Here is a 22909-nt window from a genome sequence, read left to right as displayed (position 1 = left end):
TAGGACGGCTATCATTAGAAATGTGTTCTCAAATAATAGTACTCCAGGCTACTGACTAGTTTGCTACTTATTGGATAAGGCGACGTGGCATTAGATGGCCAGCTCCAAATGGAATCCACTGGATATGTGGATCTAACCTGTGGCCCTGGCAACCTCCAGGGTGGATAGGTCACTGTACCTTAGGATTTGTCTGGATTCATGGGTGCATTACTAAAACCATCACTACTCCAGCTAATCTCCCCAATTTAAAGCAAAGATGGACATGATCTGTTTTTAAATGGTATAATCACTTAAAATCCATTTTTACTCCATCTGTGGAACTAGAGGATGTCATTTGGCATGTAGAAGCCTTTAATAAATATACTGCAAAGGCACTCTGATTCACTAAATAGCATCTCCTTACTTGATATCAAAGTCACAGATGTACAAGGCAATCCTACAAAATAAAATGGCCTTAGATGTCTGGACAGCAGCACAGGGTGGCACATGTGCAATTATCAAAGCAGAATGTTGTGTGTACATCCCAGAATATCACAAAAATGTCACAGGACTAATAAAAGATATGAATACCCAGATTGAGGCTCTACAGGATCATTCTCTCTCTCTCTCTCTCTCTCTCTCTCTCAGTGATTGGTTAAGTTCCTGGTTTAAAGGAGGACTATGGCCAACAATTAAAAATCCCATTTTTGGACTTCTCATTCTTATAGCCTTATTAATCTTAATGTGTTGCCTTGCTCAGTATTTCTCTACTTGCTGCCAATACTCCATTGCTGCAATGACTTCACGACGACAGATGATCCTTACCACACATCTTTCGTAACTCCCGTACACATTCCTCGACTGATCGATGTTGACCCGAGTAGGTAGGGACAGCTCTATGCCCCTATTCAGCAGGAAGAAGTTACAGAAGATGAGACCTTCCACCTTCAACTACCTTAAAGATTTAAGGGTCAAAATTGTTCAGGGGGAGAGGCGTCTGGGTGGCTCAGTGGGTTAAGGCCTCTGCTTTTGGCTCAGGTCATGATCCCAGAATCCTGGGATCCAGCTCCGCATCGGACTCTTTGCTCATTAGGGAGCCTGCTTTCCTTCCTCTCTCTCTCTCTGCCTCTATGCCTACTTGTGATCTCTCTCTGTCAAATAAATAAATAAAATCTTTTAAAAAAATTGTTCAGGGGGGAATGATGTGGGACACAGAGGCAGAAGAATAATTATTAAATTTCCTTACCTACTGACAAGTCCTTAAAACAGGCAGGGTGACTGCCATCTTAAGGCTTTGCTAAGGGCAAAGTACAATCCTAGCCTGACCGACCCCCTATCCCCAGCCAGGATCCAGTAAGTGTCTACATTAACAATTCCTTTAGGAACCTTTATCTCTAAACCTCCAAGATAGTGTTGACAATCATTCCCAAGCATATGGCCCACAGATAGACATCTAAAGGGTCTCACGAAAAGGTTTCATTACTGGTAATGAATAACCTTTTCCCCAGACAATAGCTAGCCCTTCAAGGTCCTAGAAACCTTGCTTCCAAAATTCCTTAGAGACTTAGATCATCCCTAATCCCCTCCCCAATTTACAAGTATATAATAGAGCACTCCTCACATCCCCGGGGCATCAGCTCTTCCTGCCCATGGATCCTGTCCTCGAAGTTGGGTATTCATCCTTTCTGATGGAGGCATAATACTCCATAGTGTATATGGTCCACATCTTCCTTATCCATTCATCCGTTGAAGGGCATCTTGGTTCTTTCCATAGTTTGGCGACTGTGGCCATTGCTGCTATAAACATTGGGGTACAGATGGCCCTTCTTTTCACGACATCTGTGTCTTTGGGGTAAATACCCAGGAGTGCAATTGCAGGGTCATAGGGAAGCTCTATTTTTAATTTCTTGAGGAATCTCCACACTGTTCTCCAAAGAGGCTGCACCAACTTGCATTCCCACCAACAGTGTAAGAGGGTTCCCCTTTCTCCACATCCTCTCCAACACATGTTGTTTCCTGTTTTGTTAATTTTGGCCATTCTAACTGGTGTAAGGTGATATCTCAATGTGGTTTTAATTTGAATCTCCCTGAGGGCTAATGATGATGAGCATTTTTTCATGTGTCTGATAGCCATTTGTATTTCTTGATTGGAGAAGTGTCTGTTCATATCTTCTGCCCATTTTTTGATGTGTTTGCCTGTTTCGTGTGGGTTGAGTTTGAGGAGTTCATTATAGATCCTGGATATCAACCTTTTGTCTGTACTGTCATTCGCAAATATCTTCTCCCATTCCGTGGGTTGCCTCTTTGTTTTTTTGACTGTTTCCTTTGCTGCGCAGAAGCTTTTGATTTTGATGAAGTCCCAGAAGTTTATTTTCGCTTTTGTTTCCTTTGCCTTTGGAGACGTATCTTGAAAGAAGTTGCTGTGGCTGATATCAAAGAGATTACTGCCTATGTTCTCCTGTAGGATTCTGATGGATTCCTGTCTCACGTTGAGGTCTTTTATCCATTTTGAGTTGATCTTTGTGTACGGTGTAAGAGAATGGTCAAGTTTCATTCTTCTACATATAGCTGTCCAGTTTTCCCAGCACCATTTATTGAAGAGACTGTCTTTTTTCCACTGTATATTTTTTCCTGTTTTGTCGAAGATTAATTGACCATAGAGTTGAGGGTCCATATCTGGGCTCTGTACTCTGTTCCACTGGTCTATGTGTCTGTTTTTATGCCAGTACCATGCTGTCTTGGTGATCACAGCTTTGTAGTAAAGCTTGAAATCAGGTAAGGTGATGCCGCCAGCTTTATTTTTGTTTTTCAACATTTCCTTAGTGATTCGGGGTCTCTTCTGATTCCATACAAATTTTAGGATTATTTGCTCCAGCTCTTTGAAGAATGCCGGTGGAATTTTGATCGGAATGGCATTAAAAGTATAGATTGCTCTAGGCAGTATAGACATGGCTCCGGACCTCACCCCACCGAATCTCACCTGTGTTCTAGAACTTCATCACGTGCACCCTGCAGCCATCCAGAAATACCTGAGGCGGGTGGAGTATGACATTCCTCAAGGAACTCACAACTGCCTTCACGTTAATGCTTTAAAAAAAAGTATTTATTTGAGAAAGTGAGAGCGTGAGTGGAGGGGCAGAGGGAGAAGCAGACTCCCTGCTGAGCAGAGAGCCCGATGCAGGGCTTGAACCCAGGACCCCGAGATCACGACCTGAGCCGAAGGCAGAGGCTTAACCCACTGAGCCTCCCAGGCCCCCCAGTGTTGATGCTTTGCTAGAGGCAAAAAGCAATCTTAGCTTGACATTAGTCAGACTTCCAGGATCCTGTAAGTCCTAACATATGAAAAGCCCTTTGGAAACTTACTTTATCTGTACTCTGTATGACCCCCCCATGCCCCTCAAAACATATATGTTAGCAGTCATCCTCCAAACATACAGCCCACTGATGAACATCTGAAGGGTCTCGTAACTCGTGTTTTACTAGATCATAGTAAATAGCCTTACCTTAATGTCAGCTAGCCTCCCAGCATCCTGGAAGACTTTCTTCCAAATTTCGTAGAGACCTACGCTATCCCTAAACCCCACTAACTAAAAAGTACATAATCAGGGCACCTGGGGGGCTCAGTGGGTTAAGTGTCTGTCTTTGGCTCAGGTCCTGATCTCAGGGTCCTGGAATCGAGTCCCACATTGGGCTCCCTGCTCTGTGGGGATTCTGCTTCTCCCTCTGTCCCTTCCCTTGCTCATCCTTTTCTCCGTTGTGCTCTTTCTCTCAAATAAATAAATAAAATCTTTTAAAATAAAAAGATAAAGTGCATAATCAGTCACTCCTGAAAATCTCTGCAGCTCTTCCTGCCCACGGGTCCTATCTCTGTGCTTTAATAAAAACACCTTTCTGCACCAGAAACATCTCAAGAACTCTTTCTTCCCCTTTCACTCCCAGACCCCACATCACATCAGTTATATGCTTAGTGCTCAAGGATGCGGGGGTGGGGGGCGTTCAGGGAATGTTAGATCGTGTATGTCCTCTTTGAATTTCTACTCAAACCTACTTGGCGAGATTCTCAGTTCAGTATTAACTCTAGGTGAGATGTGCAGGCAGTTAGTTACCAGATCACAAGAGAATGGGGCAACCACTGCATATTTGATCTTATCAGAATGATGCAGGCTCTAGGTCAGCCTCCTGGGTGAAGGCAAACACTTTTTTGCTTCTATCCCTCATCATTTCCCCCCTGACCAATTTTCAGTCCTTAAATCTTTAAGGTTGTTGAAGGGTTAAGGGCTCATCGTTTATGACTTCTTCAGGCCAACGGGGTATAGAGATGTCCCTTTGATGAGGGAACAGAAGGTGAGCTGAGAACAAGGCACAAGCCAACATCCCACAAACCAGCACCCCACAAACCATCTTCCCTTCGCAGGGAAGATCTGTGTGACATCCCTCAGGCACTCCGGCTGCCCCGAAACTAACGGAAGGAAAACCAAATGGTTAACTAACAGAGATCACCGTCCTCAGTTTACAAATGTCTCAGTGATTTACAAGGAAAAAGCATTCTTACCAATAACCTAACTTCTAGAAGGAAATTCCCAACTATCTTAATGTTGATGCTTTACTAGAGGGAAAAACCATCTTAACTTGATCATGGCAAGTCCCCCAATATCTCATAGGTCCTCTTTAGCTTACAGAAATTCTTTTTATTTTATTTTTTAATTTATTTGACAGAGAGAGAGAGAGAGATCACAAGTAGGCAGAGAGGCAGACAGAGAGAGAGAGGGGAGGAAGCAGGTACCCTGCTGAGCAGAGAGTCCAACACGGGGCTCAATCCCAGGACCCTGGGATCATGACCTGAGCTGAGGTCATCTGACCCTGGGAGAGAACAAAGGGAAAGAGACAACATATATATAGGATTGACATTGTAATAAAAACAGGAGGGGCGGTAAGAAGACCCTTTAGAGTGGGCGGCGGCCGCCTCCTGACCAGCAATGTAACCAGTTAGTAAGAGACACTGTAGGGTAGGAGCAGCAATTTGATTATTCATATCTGTAAATTATATTTTTGTTATAATTTTGTTATAATCTGGAATGTAGATGACACGTACAGCTTTACTTATTTTTTTTAAAAGATTTTATTTATTTGACAGAGAGAGAGCCAGCAAGAGAGGGAATGCAGCAGGGGGAGTGGGAGAGGGAGAAGCAGGCTCCCCGCCGAGCAGGGAGCAGAAGCAGGGCTCCGTCCCAGGACCCTGGGATCATGACCTGAGCCAAAGGCAGATGCTTAACCACTGAGCCACCGAGGCACCAACACACAGCTTCAACAATGCCACGTGTTCCTCCTTGCGTTGCTGTTAAGACCCCTAATGTCATTCTATTTTGCAGAATTGCTTCATGCATTTGGGTAATGTTAATGTTTAATAATGTAATGCTATTCTGAGAGTCTTTCAAGTCTTCATTTGTGTATGCATCAAGGGCCTCCATGTGCCATATGCCATCTTCTCTAAACCCGCTGATGAAGAAAGATGTGAGAGGGTCGCCGCCCTGGAACACGATCTCGTCCATTGTTAGGAGTCCACCTGTGGCTTGGCACCCTAAGTTATGATTCTGATGGCTTGAGAATAAGAGAAAGGCTTCTAACGACACGCGAGTCCCCTGTAACATTTACCGTGGGCCACCAAGAAACATTCTTTTTTAGTAACAGAAATACTATTTCTGTATGTGCCGGCATTGACGTAACGTATCCTGTGGGTCCAGTATTGGCACAAATAATGCGGTCTGTGCCTTGTAGTAGAGAAACCCATTTAAGGGGAAACTAAGCCACAGGTCCAACATGAACACTGGTGCTGTAGCGCTGCGTGATGTTGCGCCCTTGTGAAACTGAGTCACGCTCCAGGTACAGTGCGCACATCTGCTAGAACGGCGGATGCCGTAGCAGAACCATCCGGGAAATCCACGCAGCATTCGTCCTCCTCGGAGCCTAATGACTTTCTCTTTGACTTGCAGTCCGGACATCCAAGGTCGTTAGCTCTTGGGGGGCCACTTTCCGAATTTGTGGGTGACTGCGTGTGGGGTTTGGTTAAGGGTAGCTATAGTTTGCTTGGCTCGTGGTTTTACACCAATCGAGGCAGCTCCCAGGACAAACAGGGCTACGGGATAAAACCATTAAGAAGCCCTCTGCTTGTGGTTTGGTCATGCCAGCCGCACAGAACTGGTCAAGGTTATGCACTTGTTGGGGAGTCCTGCCCATGTTCCAGCTGTTGAAAGAACCCTGTGCCCCTGGGGTCCTGTTTTTATCCCTACAGAGTAGAAAGCATGGAGACGGTCTACCCAGGATCTATTGGGGCAGTCTGTCTGAAGCTGACCTCAGGCTTTCCAGCTTTAAAGTCCAGGACTTTAGGGATGCCTGGGTGACTTAGTTCCTTAAGTAGCTGCCTTCGGCTCAGGTCGTGATCCCGGGGTTCCTGGGATCGGGTCCCACATCTGGCTCCTGGCTCAGCAGGGAGCCTGCCTCCCCCTCTCTCTGCCTGCTGCTCTCCCTGCTTGTGCTCACTCTCTCTGTAAAATGAATAAAGAAAACCTTAAAAAAATAAATAAATAAAATCCAGGACTTTAGGTGAAAGGGAGGTTTTAGTTTTTAATGATTTTTTTTAAAAAGATTTTATTCGTCGGAGACAGAGAGAGCACCAGCAGGGGAGCGGCAGGCAGAAGAAGCAGACGCCCCATGGAGCAGGGAGCCCGATGCGGGGCTCGAGCCCAGGACCCTGAAGTCATGACCCAGAGGCTTCACTGGCTGAGCTACCTAGTCGCCCCGATCATATGAGTTTTTTAAAAAAACTTGCTCTGCTGGAACTTTTTTTTTTTAAGATTTTATTTATTTATTTGACAGACAGAGATCACAAGTAGGCAGAGAGGCAGGCAGAGAGAGGAAGGGGAGCAGGCTCCCTGCTGAGCAGAGAGCCCGATGCGGGACTTGATCCCAGAACCCTGAGATCATGACCTGAGCCGAAGGCAGTGGCTTAACCCACTGAGCCACCCAGGTGCCCCTGCTGGAACCTTTTATAAGGAATCTCTAGAGTAAACTTTTGATGGCCTCTTGAGGCCAGAAGCCAAATACCTGTCGTCAGACTTGCCTGCGATTCCTACGGATGCAGGTGAATCCCTCTTCCCGAGCCCAGCCGTGTATCCCGACGTTTCCCAGGCCCGCCGGGAAGTCACGCTCCTGGCTCAGCTGGTAAGGCTGCTGGGAACTTGTCAGCAAAACATCAGGCCAGTATTTCCGAGGGGCTTGACTGGCTTCAAAAAGTCCATTTTAGTTCCCGAAAGCTGCCTGGTCATGCCTCTCTCAAATATGACATATCCACGGTAAGATGACCAGTGTTTCCAAGGCTGTCCTGCTGCAAAGCGCACAGATTCTCATAGAACTTATGCAAATGATTATACCAAAATCATATATAATATAATGACGACAGTAGAATATAATACTGAGCGTTTCTGAGTTCTGGAGGGCTCAAGCAGGGACAAAATTGAATGTTTCAATTTATTCACAAAGGAATATTTTATCATCTTCCTCATTTCATTCAGTCCTATGTTACTAATTTTCATTCTTTTTTTTAAAAGGATTTTATTTACTTGTCAGAGAGAGAGAGGGAGAGCACACAAGCAGGGGAGCTGCAGGGAGACGATCCTGATGTGAGATTCAATCCCAGGACCCGGGATCAGGACCCGAGCAGAAGGCAGTTGCTTAACCCACCGAGCCACGCAGGCGTCCCTAGAGCAGTGTACTTTTAGTATCCATCATTTCAACCTTAGTCCTGACCACACATAAAATTCTTTTTTTGTTGTTTTTATTTCTTATTATGTTGCATTCGTCACCATCCGGCTCATCGTTAGTTTTTGATGCGGTGTCCCAAGGTTCGTTGTTTACATAGAACACCGAGCACTCCGTGCAAACCGCGCCCTCCTTAGTACCCCCCACCAGGCTCACCCAACCCCCCACCCCCTCCTTGCTAAAACCCTCAGTTTGTTTCTTGGAATCCACAGTCTCTCATGGTTCGTCCCCCCCACCGATTCCCCCCCTCATTTTTCCCTTCCTTCTGTCCTCCATGCTATTCCCTGTGCTCCACAAGTGAGTGAAACCATAGGATCATTGACTCTCTCTGCCTGACTTCTCTCACCGAGCATCGTCTCCTCCAGGCCCGTCCATGCGGATGCAAAAGTTGGGTGTTCGGCCTTTCTGATGGAGGCCTAATATTCCATTGTATATACGGACCACATCTTCTTTATTTACAATTCTTTTCCAAAGCTTTCCCTTCACAAACCTGCTACAGCTTTCTTTTTCAATTGGATTTTGTCCTATGCATTTTCTCTCCAAACAACCAGTCTCATTTTAGGACCAAGTTACTTTCTTTTTCCCTCAATAAAATGGATTCCGGTTTCCTATACCTTTCCTACACATCTGCTTTCCTACGTCCAGCATTGTTTTCCTCATCATTTCCACCAGGCTTAATTACATGTATTAGAACTTTAACTCTTGGAAACCTTAGTTCTGGTGAAAACTAACCAGTTGTGAGCAGTGGGTTAAACCAGAATTCTTCAGATGGCAAATTTATAAACACACTTCCTAATTTCTAGAAACATACACTTTAGTGCCTTCTTAGCGCAGTAGGCAGTGCGTCAGTCTCATAAAAACATACGTGTTCCGGGGTACCTGAGTGGCTCAGTGGGTTAAGGCGTCTGCCTTCGGCTCAGGTCATGATCCTAGGGCCCTGGGATTGAGCCCCGCGTCGGGCTCTCTGCTCAGCAGGGAGCCTGCTTCCTCCACTCTCTCTCTCTGCCTGCCTCTCTGCCTACTTGTGATCTCTCTCTGTCAAATAAATAAATAAAATCTTTAAGGAAAAAAAAAAACATACGTTTTCCATAGTACAACCTTTCAGTCAAGCACAAAGCGTATTTACTTACAGACCCGAGTACACTCGGGTTCTCTATGATAAGAAGCCAAATACAAACCTGCATTCAAATAATCAGTGCTTTAGTATTTTATCTTATTTGGAAAAGGCCGATATCCAGTCAATTTAACCCAATTTGACGTCTAATGTGGCAAAACTTCAAGGTTTCAGGTTAACAAAGACTTTGAAATCTACTTTAACAGTCACCCATGAGAACTTTATGTGATGGACGAAATTGCCCATGCTTTCGAGTCATCTTTCCGCTGACTAATCACAGCAGAGGTGATGTGAGCCTATGGGAGTGTTAGTAAACCTTGGTAGAGTGAGTTTTCTGTCTAATACCAAGGACTCTACAGACATGTGTACCTTAAACTAAGAAACTTAACTCGGTGTCCATCAGTGTGCTCCCCATTGTCCGTTTTTACCTGCGGCCCCAGTGGGGAAAGCTGAATTTGGGGAACGTGAGCCCAGGAAGGGGTGCCCTAGGCTTCTCGAAGGCGAGGGAAGGGGTAGGAGGCCCAGCCTGGTGTGGAGCCAGTCCTGCGGGCTGTACCCGGGTGGCGTCCCAGCCGGAGGGGCCGGAGGGGCGGAAGAGGTGAGGCGCCCAAAAGCCCAGAGGGCCGAGTAAAAGCATCCCCCGAGCCAAGCTCCTCCGCTCAGACAGCCGAGCGTCTGCTCGTGGGGCCCTGCAGTGTTACGGAGACCAGCCCTTGCCATGCGAGCGTTTCCAGCGGGCTAAAAGGCGTCCCAAGGGCGCTCTGTGGGGACTGAGAGAAGGTCCGTTATCAAGAGGCCCCCCGAGTTCCCGTGGCCTCCCGGGCCAGACACGCCCAGGGCGTCCTGCTCACAGACGGACCCGAGGCGTCTCTCTGCTTCTCCACCGCATTCTGCGCTACACCACGGGGGCCGGCGGACAGACGGAAAAACCCGGCCACCAAGAACCTGCCATTTTGAACCCAAGGAAAAAACCAGAAAAGTTCTACAAGGGGAAATTACCCAGTGTTGGCATTAAGTAGTCAGTAGCGGGCACTGATGAAAAACAGGAAGGAGACCATCGCGGTCTACGCAGTGTTCCGACTCGGGTCGTCCTGACAGCCGTCTTCCCTAGGAAGCCGCCCGCACTGGGGGTTCAGTTCAGTCCAGTGCTGGTTTCGGCTGCCTCTCAGGGGAGGCCCCATGGCCAGAAGCGGCTAGACCCGAGACGTGCGGGGCATCACAGGAGCCCAATGAGGAAGCCTCCTTCCGTGGGAGTCTTAAGATTGGAGGTGTCCGCGTGGCTTAGGTGGCTGTCCTGTGCTCCAGACAGACAGCTCTGTATGAGGACAGGAGGAACACAGAGAAGGCATCAAGTTTCTGGGTCTTCTCATTCCCAGGCAGGGTACTAACCCCAGCCCGAAGGTGGCCTTTCTGCTCCCCATAGAGGACTGCATGTTTCCGTGAGACCCTACTCTCTGAAGAGCCCCCGGAAGGAAAGTAAAAGAAAAGAGGGAGCAACTCACCAAGTGTGCACCAGGCTCGAAGCCACTGAGAGCACAAGCCCCACGTCACGTGCCAGAATGATGTGGGGCCGTGAGCCAACGGTCAAGAAAGAATTCTTGAGAGGCATCTGGGTGGCTCAGTGGGTTAAGCCTCTGCCTTCAGCTCAGGTCATGGTCTCAGGGTCCTGGGATCGAGCCCCGCATCAGGCTCTCTGCTTGGCGGGGCGCCTGCTTCCCCCCCCCCCAACCCTCACCTGCTGCTCTGCTTGCTTATGATCTCTCTCTCTCTGTCTGTCAAATAAATAAATAAATAAAATCTTTTTAAAAAGAGAAAGAATTCTTAAGGAATGTTTGGTGCTAAAGGAGCTTTCATATTAGCACAGGGACAGGATCCGTGGGCAGAAAGCGCTGCCTCAGCTGCGGGAAGCTGCTGGTTGTCGGCTTAGTGGAGGGGGAGGGGACGTGCAGGGAGTCTCAGATCCTGAATGCCTTCTTGGAATTTCTACTCCTAAAACTGCTTTCGTAAGATTTTGCTGGTGCTTATCACTCAGTTGGATGTTAACTGTGGAGCTTAGGGGTCAGTTGGAGATGCACAGGTCATCAGGAGACCCTTTAAAAGTGTAGCAACGAGCTCGTGTTGGATCCTTACCGGAACGACGTGGGCTATATACGGGGCAGGCTTCTGGGCTGCGAGCGAACGTTGTTCTGCTTCTGTCCTCACTGCCCGGACACTGACGCCAGCCTGCGTCCATTCACGGATGTGGCGGCCCAGTCTAAAGGACGTTACCCACTTTTATGAAACTAAACGAAGTATCTACTACATTTCTGAGTGGGACATCCGTCACAGCACCCTCCGCGCACTATGGAGGCAGGTTTGCATCCCACAGCCCCGCACTTCCACTTGAGTCTGTATATCCGAAAAGAGCCGAAAACAGGTTTGGGAGAGGGGTAGTGGTCCACCTGGGTTCAGGAAGCCTTACTCCGTGGGCACAGGAATTTCAGAATCCGGTTCCCCATGGAGTGACCCTATGTCCAGAGCGGAGGGGCCCTTGGGCCAGCCGGGCAGAGACAGGAGGGCCGGGTGTCCTGCAGGGCGGGGGCCGGTCAGGGATCAGCCCCAGAGGGAGGCCTCCAGTTCACTGCGCTTGTTGTTCTGGAGCCCGGTTGGGAGCTTCCTGGCTGTAATCTGAAACCAGCCCCTCCCCCCCCCCCCCCCCCGTAGTCGCGGGGCAGAGACCCCAAGAAAGGCGGGTCCTCCCAGCTTGGTAGACAGCTGCTTCCCAAAGTAAAGGGAACTTACGAGAAAGGCGTCTGTGGGGCTGCAGCAAGGTGAGGGGGTCCCCTCGCCCACCCACCAGCTCTTTATAGAGACGCCTTAACTGTGCTCAGTCTCCATGCCGCGTCACCCAGGCAAGGCTGTGCCCTCTGGACAGCCTCTGGGAGCCCAGAAGGCAAGCACAGCCCACACGGCAAGGACAGGGGAAGGGGATGAGGCTCTGGGCGTCTGCGTCAAGGTCTTGGGACATCTGGAGGTCATGTCTTTTGTTTTTACATTTTCTCTTTTAAGATTTTCCTTATTTATTTGAGAGAGAGAGAGGGAGAGAGAGAGTGCCAAAGCAGTGGAGAGGGGCAAAGGGAGAGTGAGAAGCGTACTCCCCACTGAGCAGGGAGACCCAAGGTCCCAGGACCCCGAGATCATGACATGAGCCGAAAGCAGAAGCTTAACCACTGAGCCCCCAGGCACCCCTGGAAGTCATGTCTTTTTTTTTTTTTAAGGTCATGTCTTTATGATGATTCCCCCAACATCTTTGTTTAAGAAGAAACACATCACCAGCGATGTCACCACATGTGGTGAAGGCGCTGGGAAAGGAATCCAGTTCAAGTCCCCTCTGCCCCCCTAGCCGTGCTTACAGGCCAGACTGTCGGGGGTCTGCCACGTCCCTAACTCTGTTTTCCTAGGTCACGGTGCCCACCATTCTCAGGGAGTAGACCCCAACTACACAACATACTCTTCTCTAACGTGAGCACACCTGCTGCCCAGAGGAGCCCTGGACAAAGCCCCGGGGAAACCGCTGCCTCCTGCTCTGCCCTGGGACCCCCCTCCGTACCCGCCACCCCCCGCATGGACACAGCTGCAGGCCCGTCACACGCAGGAAGGGCCTGGCCCGGGTGGACAGGAACTCGGGCCGACGTTTCTTGAGCTGTCGGGCCCCTGTCCTCCCTTGCAGAATGAATCAACTCTTCCGTGTTTCTCTCCTCTCTGGACCATTCTTTGCCCCTTGGGGGCAGCCCACCTAACAGGGAGAGCATACCCTTTCTACTTAAAACTCTTTTAGGGACACGCTCAAAAAGCGATCTGAAATACATTTCTTTCCAGTATATAGTGTCCACTTGAAAGTTTTAAGTACATCTCATGACAGCGGTTGTCCAAAGACTTCCTGCTCCCGGGCCTGGGTGCTGCTAAAACTAAGACAAGACCAGAATGGAGTCACTCACTCCGTGCCCGGTCCCCAAACCACGACTTCATTGCCATTTTGGCCTCTCCCAGAAATGGAATCATAAACCCAACCGTCAGGAATGAGCTGCTCTTATCCAGCTGGTAGATCCCTGCCATCCCAGAAAGGAAGGTGACCTGCCAAGACCCATTCGCCTCACCCCCCGACCCCGGCTTGTTAAAAGATTTTACTTATTTATTTGTCCGAGAGAGTGATGGAGCACAAGCAGGGGGAGCGGCAGGCAGAAGGACAAGCAGGCTCCCCGCCGAGCAAGGAGCCTGTTGTGGGGCTCGATCCCAGGACCTGAGCTGAAGGCAGATGTGTAACCCACTGAGCCACCCAGGCGCCCCGAATTTTGCTTCTTAAATAGTCCCAACTCCCAGGGGCACCAAGCTCTCCAGAGGCAGTGGGTTCCCGAGGTAAATGCATGTCTGTCTAATAGCGAACAGATCTGGATTTGGTATAAGGAGAAACTTGACTCGAGTGACAATAAACCGATCCAAGAGGTACAAACATCTCAAATCAGACAGTAAGGGGCTTTTCTCTTCCACGTAGAAGGGGAAGTCGGACTGATGGGGGCGCCCAGAGGAGTACAGGGCCAGCGTGGCTGGACTGGACAGGGCCTCCTGTGGTCAAGGTGTTCTCATTTTCGGGAGAAACGGACTGATGTGGGAAACAAAGGCGGAAGAGAAATCATTACATTTCCTTACTACTTACAGCCCGATGACAGGTCCCTTAAACAAGCAGAGTGACATTCCTCTAGGGACTCAACGGCTTTGATGTTGATACTATGCTAAGGGCAGAAGGCAATCCTAGCCTGACCCCCCAGGGTCCTGTAAGTCTACTTTAAGGTATAAAAATTCCTTTGGAAACTTCCTTTCTTTCTATTCCCCAAGATACATGTTGGCATTCATCCCACAAGCATACGACCGACCAGCCCACTGATACACATTTGAAGGGTTTCATGACTCAGGGTTTATAAAACGGTAATGAGGGACCTTTCCCAACAACAGCTACACCCTCTAGATTCTGGAAACCTTGCTTCCAGAATTCCTTCCAGACATACGCTCTCCCTAACACCGGACCAACTTGCATGGATGTAATGGGCCACTCCTCATGGCTCCAGTTCAGCTCCTTCTGCCCAAGGGTCCTGTTCCCTGTACTTGAATAAAACCACCTTTTTGCACCAAAGACATCTCAAGAATTCTTTCTTGGCTGTCGGCTTCGAAACCTAACATCTTTCCTACCTCACAGGCCCGGCGCTGGGTCCCAGTCCCAGTGTTTCCTCGGTGTTGGAGGGGACCCAAACTTCAGGACTCCTGTGTGGAGAGAGCCTGAGAACTGTGTGGTAAGAAATGGGTTGCAGGGAACACTTGGTCAAGCTCCAGAGGTGCAGGGGGCAGGGCCAGGCCTCAGTATATCAAAGGTCACAAGTCAAAGCAGCCGGGCCCTGCCTTGCATGTGGTGACGTCACCGCTGAGTGTCTCTGTTCTTAGAGGAAGGACACGGAGCCATGAAGACCTCATTCCCACACTGACTCCCAACACGTGAAGTCCCCAGGCCCTCCCGTCCCGTTCAGACCTGTCCCCTCTCTCCCAGCTCTGGACAAGGGGAAGCTCCGTGGGGAAACTGAGTCAGGAGATCCCAGTCTGGGAGGAGGGACCCAGCTCCAGTGCTCGATGGCCACCCCATCAGGAGATGTGAGGTTGCGGTGCGAAGCTCTGCCGGGTCACAGGTTCTGGCAGGGGAGAGCAGATCCGTCAGGGTGCAGGGGCCCAGGCACCATCCAAGAGGGAGCGCTCCCAGGCTCCTGTCTGGCTTTGGGAGGGTCTCGCCTTCATGTGCACCTGCCCTTGGGGTCCTCCTGGGGGAAGGCAGTGAGACGGTGAGTGCATGGTGAGGCGGGGGGCGTAGGGGTTGCCTGGGAGGGGCTGGTTCCCACCCTTATGGGTTGTATACTTGGTCTCCCAATACCTTTAGGGGCCCCCAACCCAGCTCCCACCCTTGGCTGTGGGGTTGGGGTCCCAGTATCCAATCAGGTCCCCACTTTCCCCATGGGGCCACACCCTAATCCTTGGCCAGATGGCATCCGAGGGACCAGAGGGCCACCAGCTCTGCAGCCATGGTTTGGTGGGGGGGCGGGGCGGTCTTGGTAGGACCCGCTGTACCTGAGCAAGAGGTAAGGGAGGGACACCCAGAAGACAAGTTGACCAACGTAAAGCCATTTTGGTTTAAGGCTAACCCTTAATATAAAAGTCATCAGGTCATGAAAAGAGTCACAAGATTGGAGTCAAGGAGAAGGACCGGACCCCACTGGCTACAGCAGTGAAAGCCAGAAAGCCTGCAAATGCTCCAAGTCGTTCCTTGTAGGTTTGTCCCCAACTCTAAGACAAAGGAAAAACTCACCTCAATGTAAATGATGAACCCAAAGTAAAAGGGGAAGCTCCTCCCTGTAGGGTTACCTCATTGAAACAAAACAAAACAAGGGAACCTGGGTGCCTCAGGTCATGGTCTCAGGGTCTTGGGATGGAGCCCCATGTAGGCCTCTGCAATCACCGGGGAATCCGCTTGAGAGTCTCTCTCCCTCTCTTTCTGCCCTTTCCCTCAGTAAATAAATGTATCTTAAAAACAAACAAACAAACAAAAAACAACACTTATAAAGCCTTTGGTTAGAGGCTAAGGGAGTCCCCTTTCCCCCCTGCGTGGAGAGACCATCTCCTTTCTCACCTGTATACTTGGTAAATCCTTGTCCCTTTCTCTAAATTGCTTGCCTTTGAATTTTTTTTAAATTTCTTTATTTTTTATAAACTATATAATATATTTTTATCCCCCGGGGTACAGGTAGCCTTTGAATTTTTTAAAAAAGATTTTATTTTTTTATTTGACAGAGTGTTAGAGAGGGAACACAAGCATGGGGAGGGGGAAAGGGAGAAGCAGGCTTGCAGGGTGCAAGGGGCTTGATGCGGGGCTCAATCCCAGAACACCGGGATCATGACCTGAGCGGAAGGCAGACGCTTAACAACTGAGCCACCCTGGGGCCCTTGCCCTTGAATTTCTTGCACAAAGGCAAGAACCCTCTTGGTGAGAGACCTGAGGCCTGCCCTCCCAGGGCCCTGCCCCTCTGGCATCCTAACTGAACCCAGGTCCTTCTCCCCACTGGCAGCAAGGCCACCTACCCAGTCTCTGAGCGCGCAGCAAGGACAGGAGTTGGTAAGGAGGTCGCCCGCCCACCGGATAGGAGGTGGCCTGACGTCTGCCTGTCACGAGTGACAGTAGAATGAATCCGTTGTCCATCCAAGGACATTACCTGGGAGGGATAAGACACCCAGAGAAGGGGGGAACATGTTTGTAAATCACAGAGACGGTGAGATACTGTTCACCGGAATCCACAAACAGTCCTTGGATCGGAGAGCAAGACCCCACACGGCCTGGCTGAAGGCGCGCCGACCCCACCGACATTACAGCTTCCGCTAACGCACGGGATGATGCTCGGCGTCACGATCGACCGCGACGCGAGCCAAAACCACCACGAGATGCCCCTTCCCCGCCGGGCTGGAATCCAGACGCGGGGAAACGGGCCCCGGCGAGACCCCGGAGGCCTGACCCTCCTCCCCTCCCCCCCCCGTGATCGCACCGGCTCCCGGGCTGCGCTCCAGCACGCGGGACAGGGGCTCCATCCCCTCGCCCAAGCGGTGACCACGGACAGCTCCGTTCCGCCGCGTCCCGATCGGGCGCCGCACGGGGAGGCTCCGCGGGGAGACTGTGTCGGATTCCGGGGGCGAAAGGAGGGCGCAGGCGGGTCGGCGGGCGGGCGTCAGCCGGGTTGGTAACCGACTTCCGGCAGGCAGGTGAGACACGTGTGGAGCGCCGGCCTGTCAGTCAGGATGCGGAAGGCGGGGCCTGGGAGCGCTGCGGGGTCTTGGATCCCAGGGGCGGTGCTTGGAGTGCCGCCCAATCAGAAGGAAAAGGGCCGCAGGCTGTCCTATCACGGCGTGACGAGCTCGCGTCCCGGAGGAATGTCCATTCAGAGTTGGGGGGCGGTAACTCCGAATCCTCGTGCAATCAGGTCGCAGGGCCGGAAGTATCGCCCAATCGGAGCGCGGGGCCTGTAACCCGCCCAATGAGGCCTGAGGGAGGTCCTGGTAGGTGTGGCTCCGGGGGGCAGCGGGCGGTGCTCACCGGCGTGGAGCGGCGCACGTGTGGGTCTGCGGGGCAGAACGGACGCCGGGGGCTTCCGCAGCGGGACGCCGAGATGGTGAGCGCGGGGCCCGCAGCGTGGGTCCCGCCGGCCACAGCGAAGCAGGAGCGGCCGCGGCGGGGCGCTCCCCTCCCGGTCGGGCCGCACCTGCGTGCTGGGCGGGTGGAGCCGGAGCGAGGCCGGCGCGGGGCGGGCAGGCCTGGGGCTCCGGACGCTGTGGGGCCCCGCGGGGGGACGGGGGGCGCCGACCGGGCAGCGGGCGCGCAGAGGACCCCTCCGGGCGGGACTTCCGTGCGCTCCCCCGGGGTGGGGGTGGGGGTGGGGGTCTCTCACTCGGCCGGGACGAGCGCGCGCGGGGCTGAGCCGCCCCGGACGGCCGCGGTGGGTTTCGCTTGCTGCGGAGCCTGCGCTTCTCGGTCCGGTCACTTCGGGGACGACGGGCCCGACGAAGGGTGTGCAGCCGCCGAGAGGACGCGGGACCGGAGCGGGCTGCCGCGCCGTGGTACCGTTAGGGGTTCTGAGGGACTTCGGCTGCATGTAGGGGCCCGGGGCTCCGGCGGGTCCGTCGGAACGGGCACGGGGCGCGCCGAGCGGTGCCCGTCGGGCCGCGGCCGCGCATCCGGCCACGGTTCGGTCCGTGTTCGGGGCGGACACCCGTGGGCGTGTGTCTAAGCCGCCTCTTTGCCGAGACCGTGACAGACGCGCTGCAGTTCACTGCGTGATTTGGGGACGTTTTGCTGAAATCCTTCTGCAGAGGCGGTGACCCCCGGTGCCCCTGTGTCCCGCCGGCAGCACAGGCGGTGCGAGTGTGGTTTTGGCTTCGCCGTCCCGGCCCCTCGCTTCCGGCTGGGGACCCGGCTCGGACCGCCTGTCGGCTCCGGACACCCAGTCCCCGCGGAGGCGGCGTGGGGTGGCCCAGAGCAGTTCGAACGTGTTCCTGCGTCCCGGGTGACGGAGCCAGGGCTTGCCTGGGGGCCGGGGGCGGAGCCGCGGACAGGATCCCGCCGCGGAGGTCGCTGTTGGGAGCGGGGAGGGGGCGAAGGGCCTCCTCTGAGAGCCGGTGCGCCCTGCAGGGGGCCTGGGGCTGGGACCTGGGGACGGACCGCGGGCCTTTGCGTACTTTCCGTGCCTCAAGGAGAGATTCATTGTCTCTGATAGCCTTTGGCTCTTTCCAGGCCTGGGGGACACTGTTGGTCTCCGTGTGCCCTTTGTGCTCCTAAAACTTTTAAGGAAGGAGTTCTTTTTTGTTCTGGTTTGTTTTTTGTTTTTCCGTTTCTTTGTGATTCCGACAGACTGGGAGGTGCTCCCCTGCTTGAAGGGGAGAAAGTGTTGGCGTCCGTTATCTAAGGAACGAGACTGAGATGGAGTGAAAGTTATGCAAAACTTTGCTCTATGTCAGGCATTAGAAGTCAGACTGACCGGTCAGGGCCGCCTCCGAAGAGAGCGACCCCGTCCCGATCCCACAGGCTGGCTTTATAGAGCAGAACCGCAGACCTCAAAGTACGTGGCTTCTATTTTTAGGGCGCTTACGCCCGGAATCATACCTGGAACCGATACCAGGAAGTACTGGGGCGCTTATTCTGGAATGAAATCTGTGGGTATAAACAACACCATGGCTACCTAGGCAATATGGAGTCGCTCTGGCCAAGCAGGCCCTACTAGTTAAACAGGTTTTAACATTATATCAACCATAACATTTCCCCCCTTTTCTTTGGAGGTTAGTCAATTCCTTGACGACTCCTGAACTGCAAGCAAAGCAGGCTCTGGTGGGGGCCTTGAAAGATCCCCCCCGGGTTTAAGCACCCCGGAATGGACCTCTCCTCAGGAGGAGACCCCGGGACCCAAAAACCGAGCTGAGACCACAGATCAGATGCAAACAGCACGAGGTTTATAGAGTAGTCACAGGTACCTGCGGGCGATCAAGTCTTAAGAGGACTCGCACGCCAGCCCTTTGTTCAGGGCCTTTTTATGGGGTTTCGGGAAGCGGAAGCATTCGTACAGAAGCAGAAGCATAGTTCCAAGGTTCTCATTGGCTGGTTTGAATGTAAAGGCATACTTGGCGCGCGCGGGAGGGGGATACAAGGTCTTCATTACTCAGCAGAGAAGCATCCTGCCTACGTGACTAGGCGAACGTGGCTAGGAGGCTGGTCTCCCAGCATATCTTTTGCAAGTTTACTTATCGCTTTTGCAACATGTTGTTGCCTTTTTTTAGCCATAGGGCCGTTAAAGCAAAGGAGGGTTGTTTTAGCAAGGGGAAGGGGGAAGAGGTCCTTTCATTCCCCCATTTTCTTTGTGGCCCGGGTAAAATCTTTTACTTTATGGGGGACTAGTATCTCACTGTCCTACAGCATGATATTGTTGGGTTAATACCATGGCTTGGACAAGTGACAGTCTATCTTTTATGAATTGGGTTAACCTGTTAATGATGCATGGCCCGAAGGTTAGAATTGACATCAAGAGTATTAAGGGTCCTATTAAGGAGGTTATTAGGGAAGTAAACCAGGGTGAACGATTCCAAATTCCTTCATACTGAAAGACTCCTCATATAGACACCCCCACCCCCAGCCATTGATTAACTAACTGCTTCTTGGCTTTTCTGTAATCGCTCGCCCTTCCCCCAGTTAATTGTTTAACCGCTCTCTTGTCTTTCTGTAACCGCTTGGCTTTTAGGGGGTGATACTGGTCTCCTGTTTAAACAGGATACCTTATGCGCATAGTCACGTAGGCAAGGGGGTCGCCTAGGTACGTGGGCCTAGTCACGTAGGCAGGATGTTTCTCTGCTGAGTAATAAGGTCCAACTCCCCCTCGTCACTCCCCCTCCCCGCCTTTTTCTTCGCTCGCGGGGGTCCTCCAAAGCCAATCCGCAAACACCAAGTATGCCTTTTCTAAATGTTCAGATTGTAAGCCAATCAGCTCTGCCCCATCCAAAACTTGTTTGAATCTGTCCATAAAAATCCTGCACCACCCCAGCCTGGGGTGCTCAGCTATCAGGAGCTGCTGACCACCCGCAGGCGCCTGGGCTACAATAAAGAACCTCTTGCTGATTGCATCCTGTGGCAGTGTTGAATTCTTGGGTAAGGGGATCCGCGGGTCTTACAATACCAAGACTGTTGGGATTCAAAGTCTCTTTTACGCTTATCTAGCCTTTCCTTTAATTTGTCTAAAGTTTCTGTTACTACTCCAGTCTGGTCGGCAAAAAAAACAGCATTCTTCTTTGAGAGCAGCACATAGGCCACACTCCTTAAGGAACAATTAAGTCTAAGCCTCTTCTGTTTTGTAACACCACCTCTGACAAGGAGGTTAGGGATTCCTTGAGGGCTCGTACGGATTGCTCTAAGGCCCTAAGATCTTCATTCATAGCATGATGTAAAAGTAGGTATTGATCTGTGTAAAGTTTTTTCCGGCGAGATAAACACAACACCAGGCAAAGTGGGTGCAAGATTTATTAAAAACGCTCTCCAGCGAAGTTTCAGGGCTCAGGAGAAGGGGAGCCGAGAAAGATGCACCGGGAGGAGGTGGGCACCCTCGGGCGAGGTTCCGCGACTCTGGAAAGCAGAGTGGCAGAAGTCGCGCCCAAGGGAGGGAGGAGGGGGCTTTTAAGGGGTCTTGAAGGAAGCTCAGGGGTCTTTTGGAAGTTTCCCTTATTTGGATATCTCGCTTGCTCATCGGGATCCCATTGGTCCACAGGAGCCCGGGGCGGGGGTCTCAGATTCCTGCTTGGGCCTTTGTTCTCCTGTCCGAGCTCAGGTTCTGTGGCGGGAACTTTTCGCCATCTTTAGTAGCCCTTCCTGCCAGCCCAACATTCCGACCTTTTGCTTAATATAATGGTGTCAGGGGCGTCGACTGGGTTCTGGCTACTTCCTGCTGACAGGGGGCGTCGTCATAGGGGTAGTCGGAAGTGCGCAGGCCAGAGTAGGGCTGGAGGAGGACTTGATTGAGAAACACTCGGGCAAGTTCTTGTAAGCTGCCCTGCAAGTATCGGAAAAGACAGGGAGCAACTGAGATTAGGAGGAGGATTATGCATACAGGTCCCACCAGAGGGAGGAGCCAGGTTACCCAGTTGTAGGGGTCCAGGCCCCAGGAGGACATGTCTTGCTGCCGTGCTTGGATCCGATCCCTGAGTTCTTTGATCCTGGAGGGAACTATACCTGATTGGTTAACAAAGTAACAACATTCTTCATTTAAGAATAGGCAGGTCCCCCCTTTTTCGGCGGTCAGAAGGTCTAAGGCCCGTCTGTTCTGTAGCGCTAAGGCTGCCAGGCTGGTGATTTGCATCTGTAGGACTGTGAGGGAGTCAGCAACCCATTCCGTGTCATCATTCAGGGCTTGGGAGAGTTGGTCAAGAAAGTCTATGGAAGTCCCTATCCCCGCTGTTCCAGTTGCCACCCTTGTGGCTACTCCTGCCGTTACGAATGGGAGGAAGGCAGCCCTTCCTGCACGGTGTTGGGGGAATAGGATGGATAGCAACTGGGATTCAGAGTAGATGGTGGTAGAAGAAGATAGTAGAATGAATATACAGCCCAGGGAGTCATTAGTGGTCAGGCAGCGATAGGTTCCCTGAGGGCACGAGAGAAATATTCCTGAGGAAGTACAGTACAGGAGGGAGGAGTTATTGATATGGCAGCTGCTGTGGTAAGGGGGGAGGACACATTAATAATAGGTATGATTCCCCGATAGGGCCAATATGGACCGTATTATTTGTGGCCCTGAAGTTGGGGAGTGGCCAGTCAACAGGGAGGGGTATCCCTACAATGTAGAGTGAGGTAAGGTAGATAGGATAAAAGAGGCGGGGAAATGGCCGGAAGGCTATGATTTATTAGAAAGGGCCAGCCGTGTAGGAATTCAAATGGGCTTAAGCCCAAAGGCCCGCAGGGCGTAGCCAGGAGTCTGGTGAGAGCCCTAGGCAGAAGTGTAGGCCAGGAAAGAAAGGGTTTCTAGGGTAGGTTTGGTGAGTTGGGCTTTGAGCAGCCTGTCGGCCTTTTCTACCTTACCGATGACTGCGGGTGGTACGGGATGTGAAGTGTCCAGGTTATGTTGAGGCTCTCAGCTACCTGTTGGGTTACACTGGAGATGAAGGCGGGTCCGTTGTCCAACTGGAGGGTCCGGGGCAATCCGAACCTCGGGATGATGTGCTCGATGAGTATTGGAGACACCATGTCCGCTGGTTCCATCCAGCCTGTGAATGTATCAACCAAGGTTAATAGGTGGCGATAGGTTTTATGGCGAGGCATGTGAGTGAAGTCCAGTTGCCAGTCTTCCCCTGGCTGATGACCTCGGAGCTGATGGTTAGGCCCTGGTCTGCGGATTCATCCTTGTGAATTCACGGAGGAACAGGTTTTGCAAGCCCTGTGAACAACTTCCAATTATTTTAGATAAGGAAGGATGGTAGAACAATGGCTGAAGAAATTGGTGGAGAGCCTTTGGGCCAATATGGAGGGATAGGTGGATTTTAGTGAAAGATCCCCCCCGGGGCTCCAAGCACCCCGGAATGGACCCCTTCTCAGGAGGAGACCCCCGGACCCAAAAACCAAGCCGAGTCCACTGATCAGATGCAAACAGCACGAGGTTTATTGAGTTGTGTCAACAGGTACCTGCGGGCGATCAAGTCTTAGGAAGACTCGCGCGCCAGCCCTTTGTTTAGGGCCTTTTTATGGGGTTTGGGGAAGCGAGCGCATACGTACAGAAGCAGAAACATAGTTACAAGGTTCTTATTGGCTGGTTTGAATGTAAGGCATACTCGGTGTTTGTAGATTGGCTTTGAAGGACCCCGGCGCGCGAAGAGAAAGGTGGGGAGGGGGAGTGAGGAGGGGGAGTGGACCTTATTACT

The 22909-nt window shown here is 51.6% G+C and overlaps 1 protein-coding gene and 1 long non-coding RNA gene across 3 annotated transcripts in view; one reads left to right on the top strand and one right to left on the bottom strand.

The window, feature by feature from the left end:
- Window positions 1-13179: 13179 nt before the first annotated feature.
- Window positions 13180-16673, bottom strand: LOC122909902. Of its 2 annotated transcripts, XR_006385191.1 has the most exons (4): window positions 16519-16673; window positions 16061-16191; window positions 14951-15505; window positions 13180-14748 (listed from the first exon to the last, which is right to left on the bottom strand). It is a non-coding gene; the product is annotated as an uncharacterized LOC122909902 (long non-coding RNA). The 2 variants fall into 2 exon arrangements; XR_006385190.1 differs by having other exon boundaries at window positions 13180-15505.
- Window positions 16674-17065: 392 nt separating this feature from the next.
- Window positions 17066-22909, top strand: part of LOC122909901 (zinc finger protein 77-like) — a 48136-nt gene continuing 42292 nt past the window's right edge. The window contains exon 1 of the mRNA XM_044254597.1: window positions 17066-17139. Coding sequence (XP_044110532.1) covers window positions 17137-17139 — 3 coding nt within the window. The 5' untranslated portion in view covers window positions 17066-17136. The remainder of the gene's footprint in view (window positions 17140-22909) is intronic.

The sequence above is a fragment of the Neovison vison genome, chromosome 6 (genome assembly GCF_020171115.1).
Source record: "Neovison vison isolate M4711 chromosome 6, ASM_NN_V1, whole genome shotgun sequence".
Classification (NCBI taxonomy): Eukaryota; Metazoa; Chordata; class Mammalia; order Carnivora; family Mustelidae; genus Neogale; species Neogale vison.
Note: the sequence above shows the minus strand (reverse complement) of the source record. Positions and strands in the feature narration are given on the sequence as shown.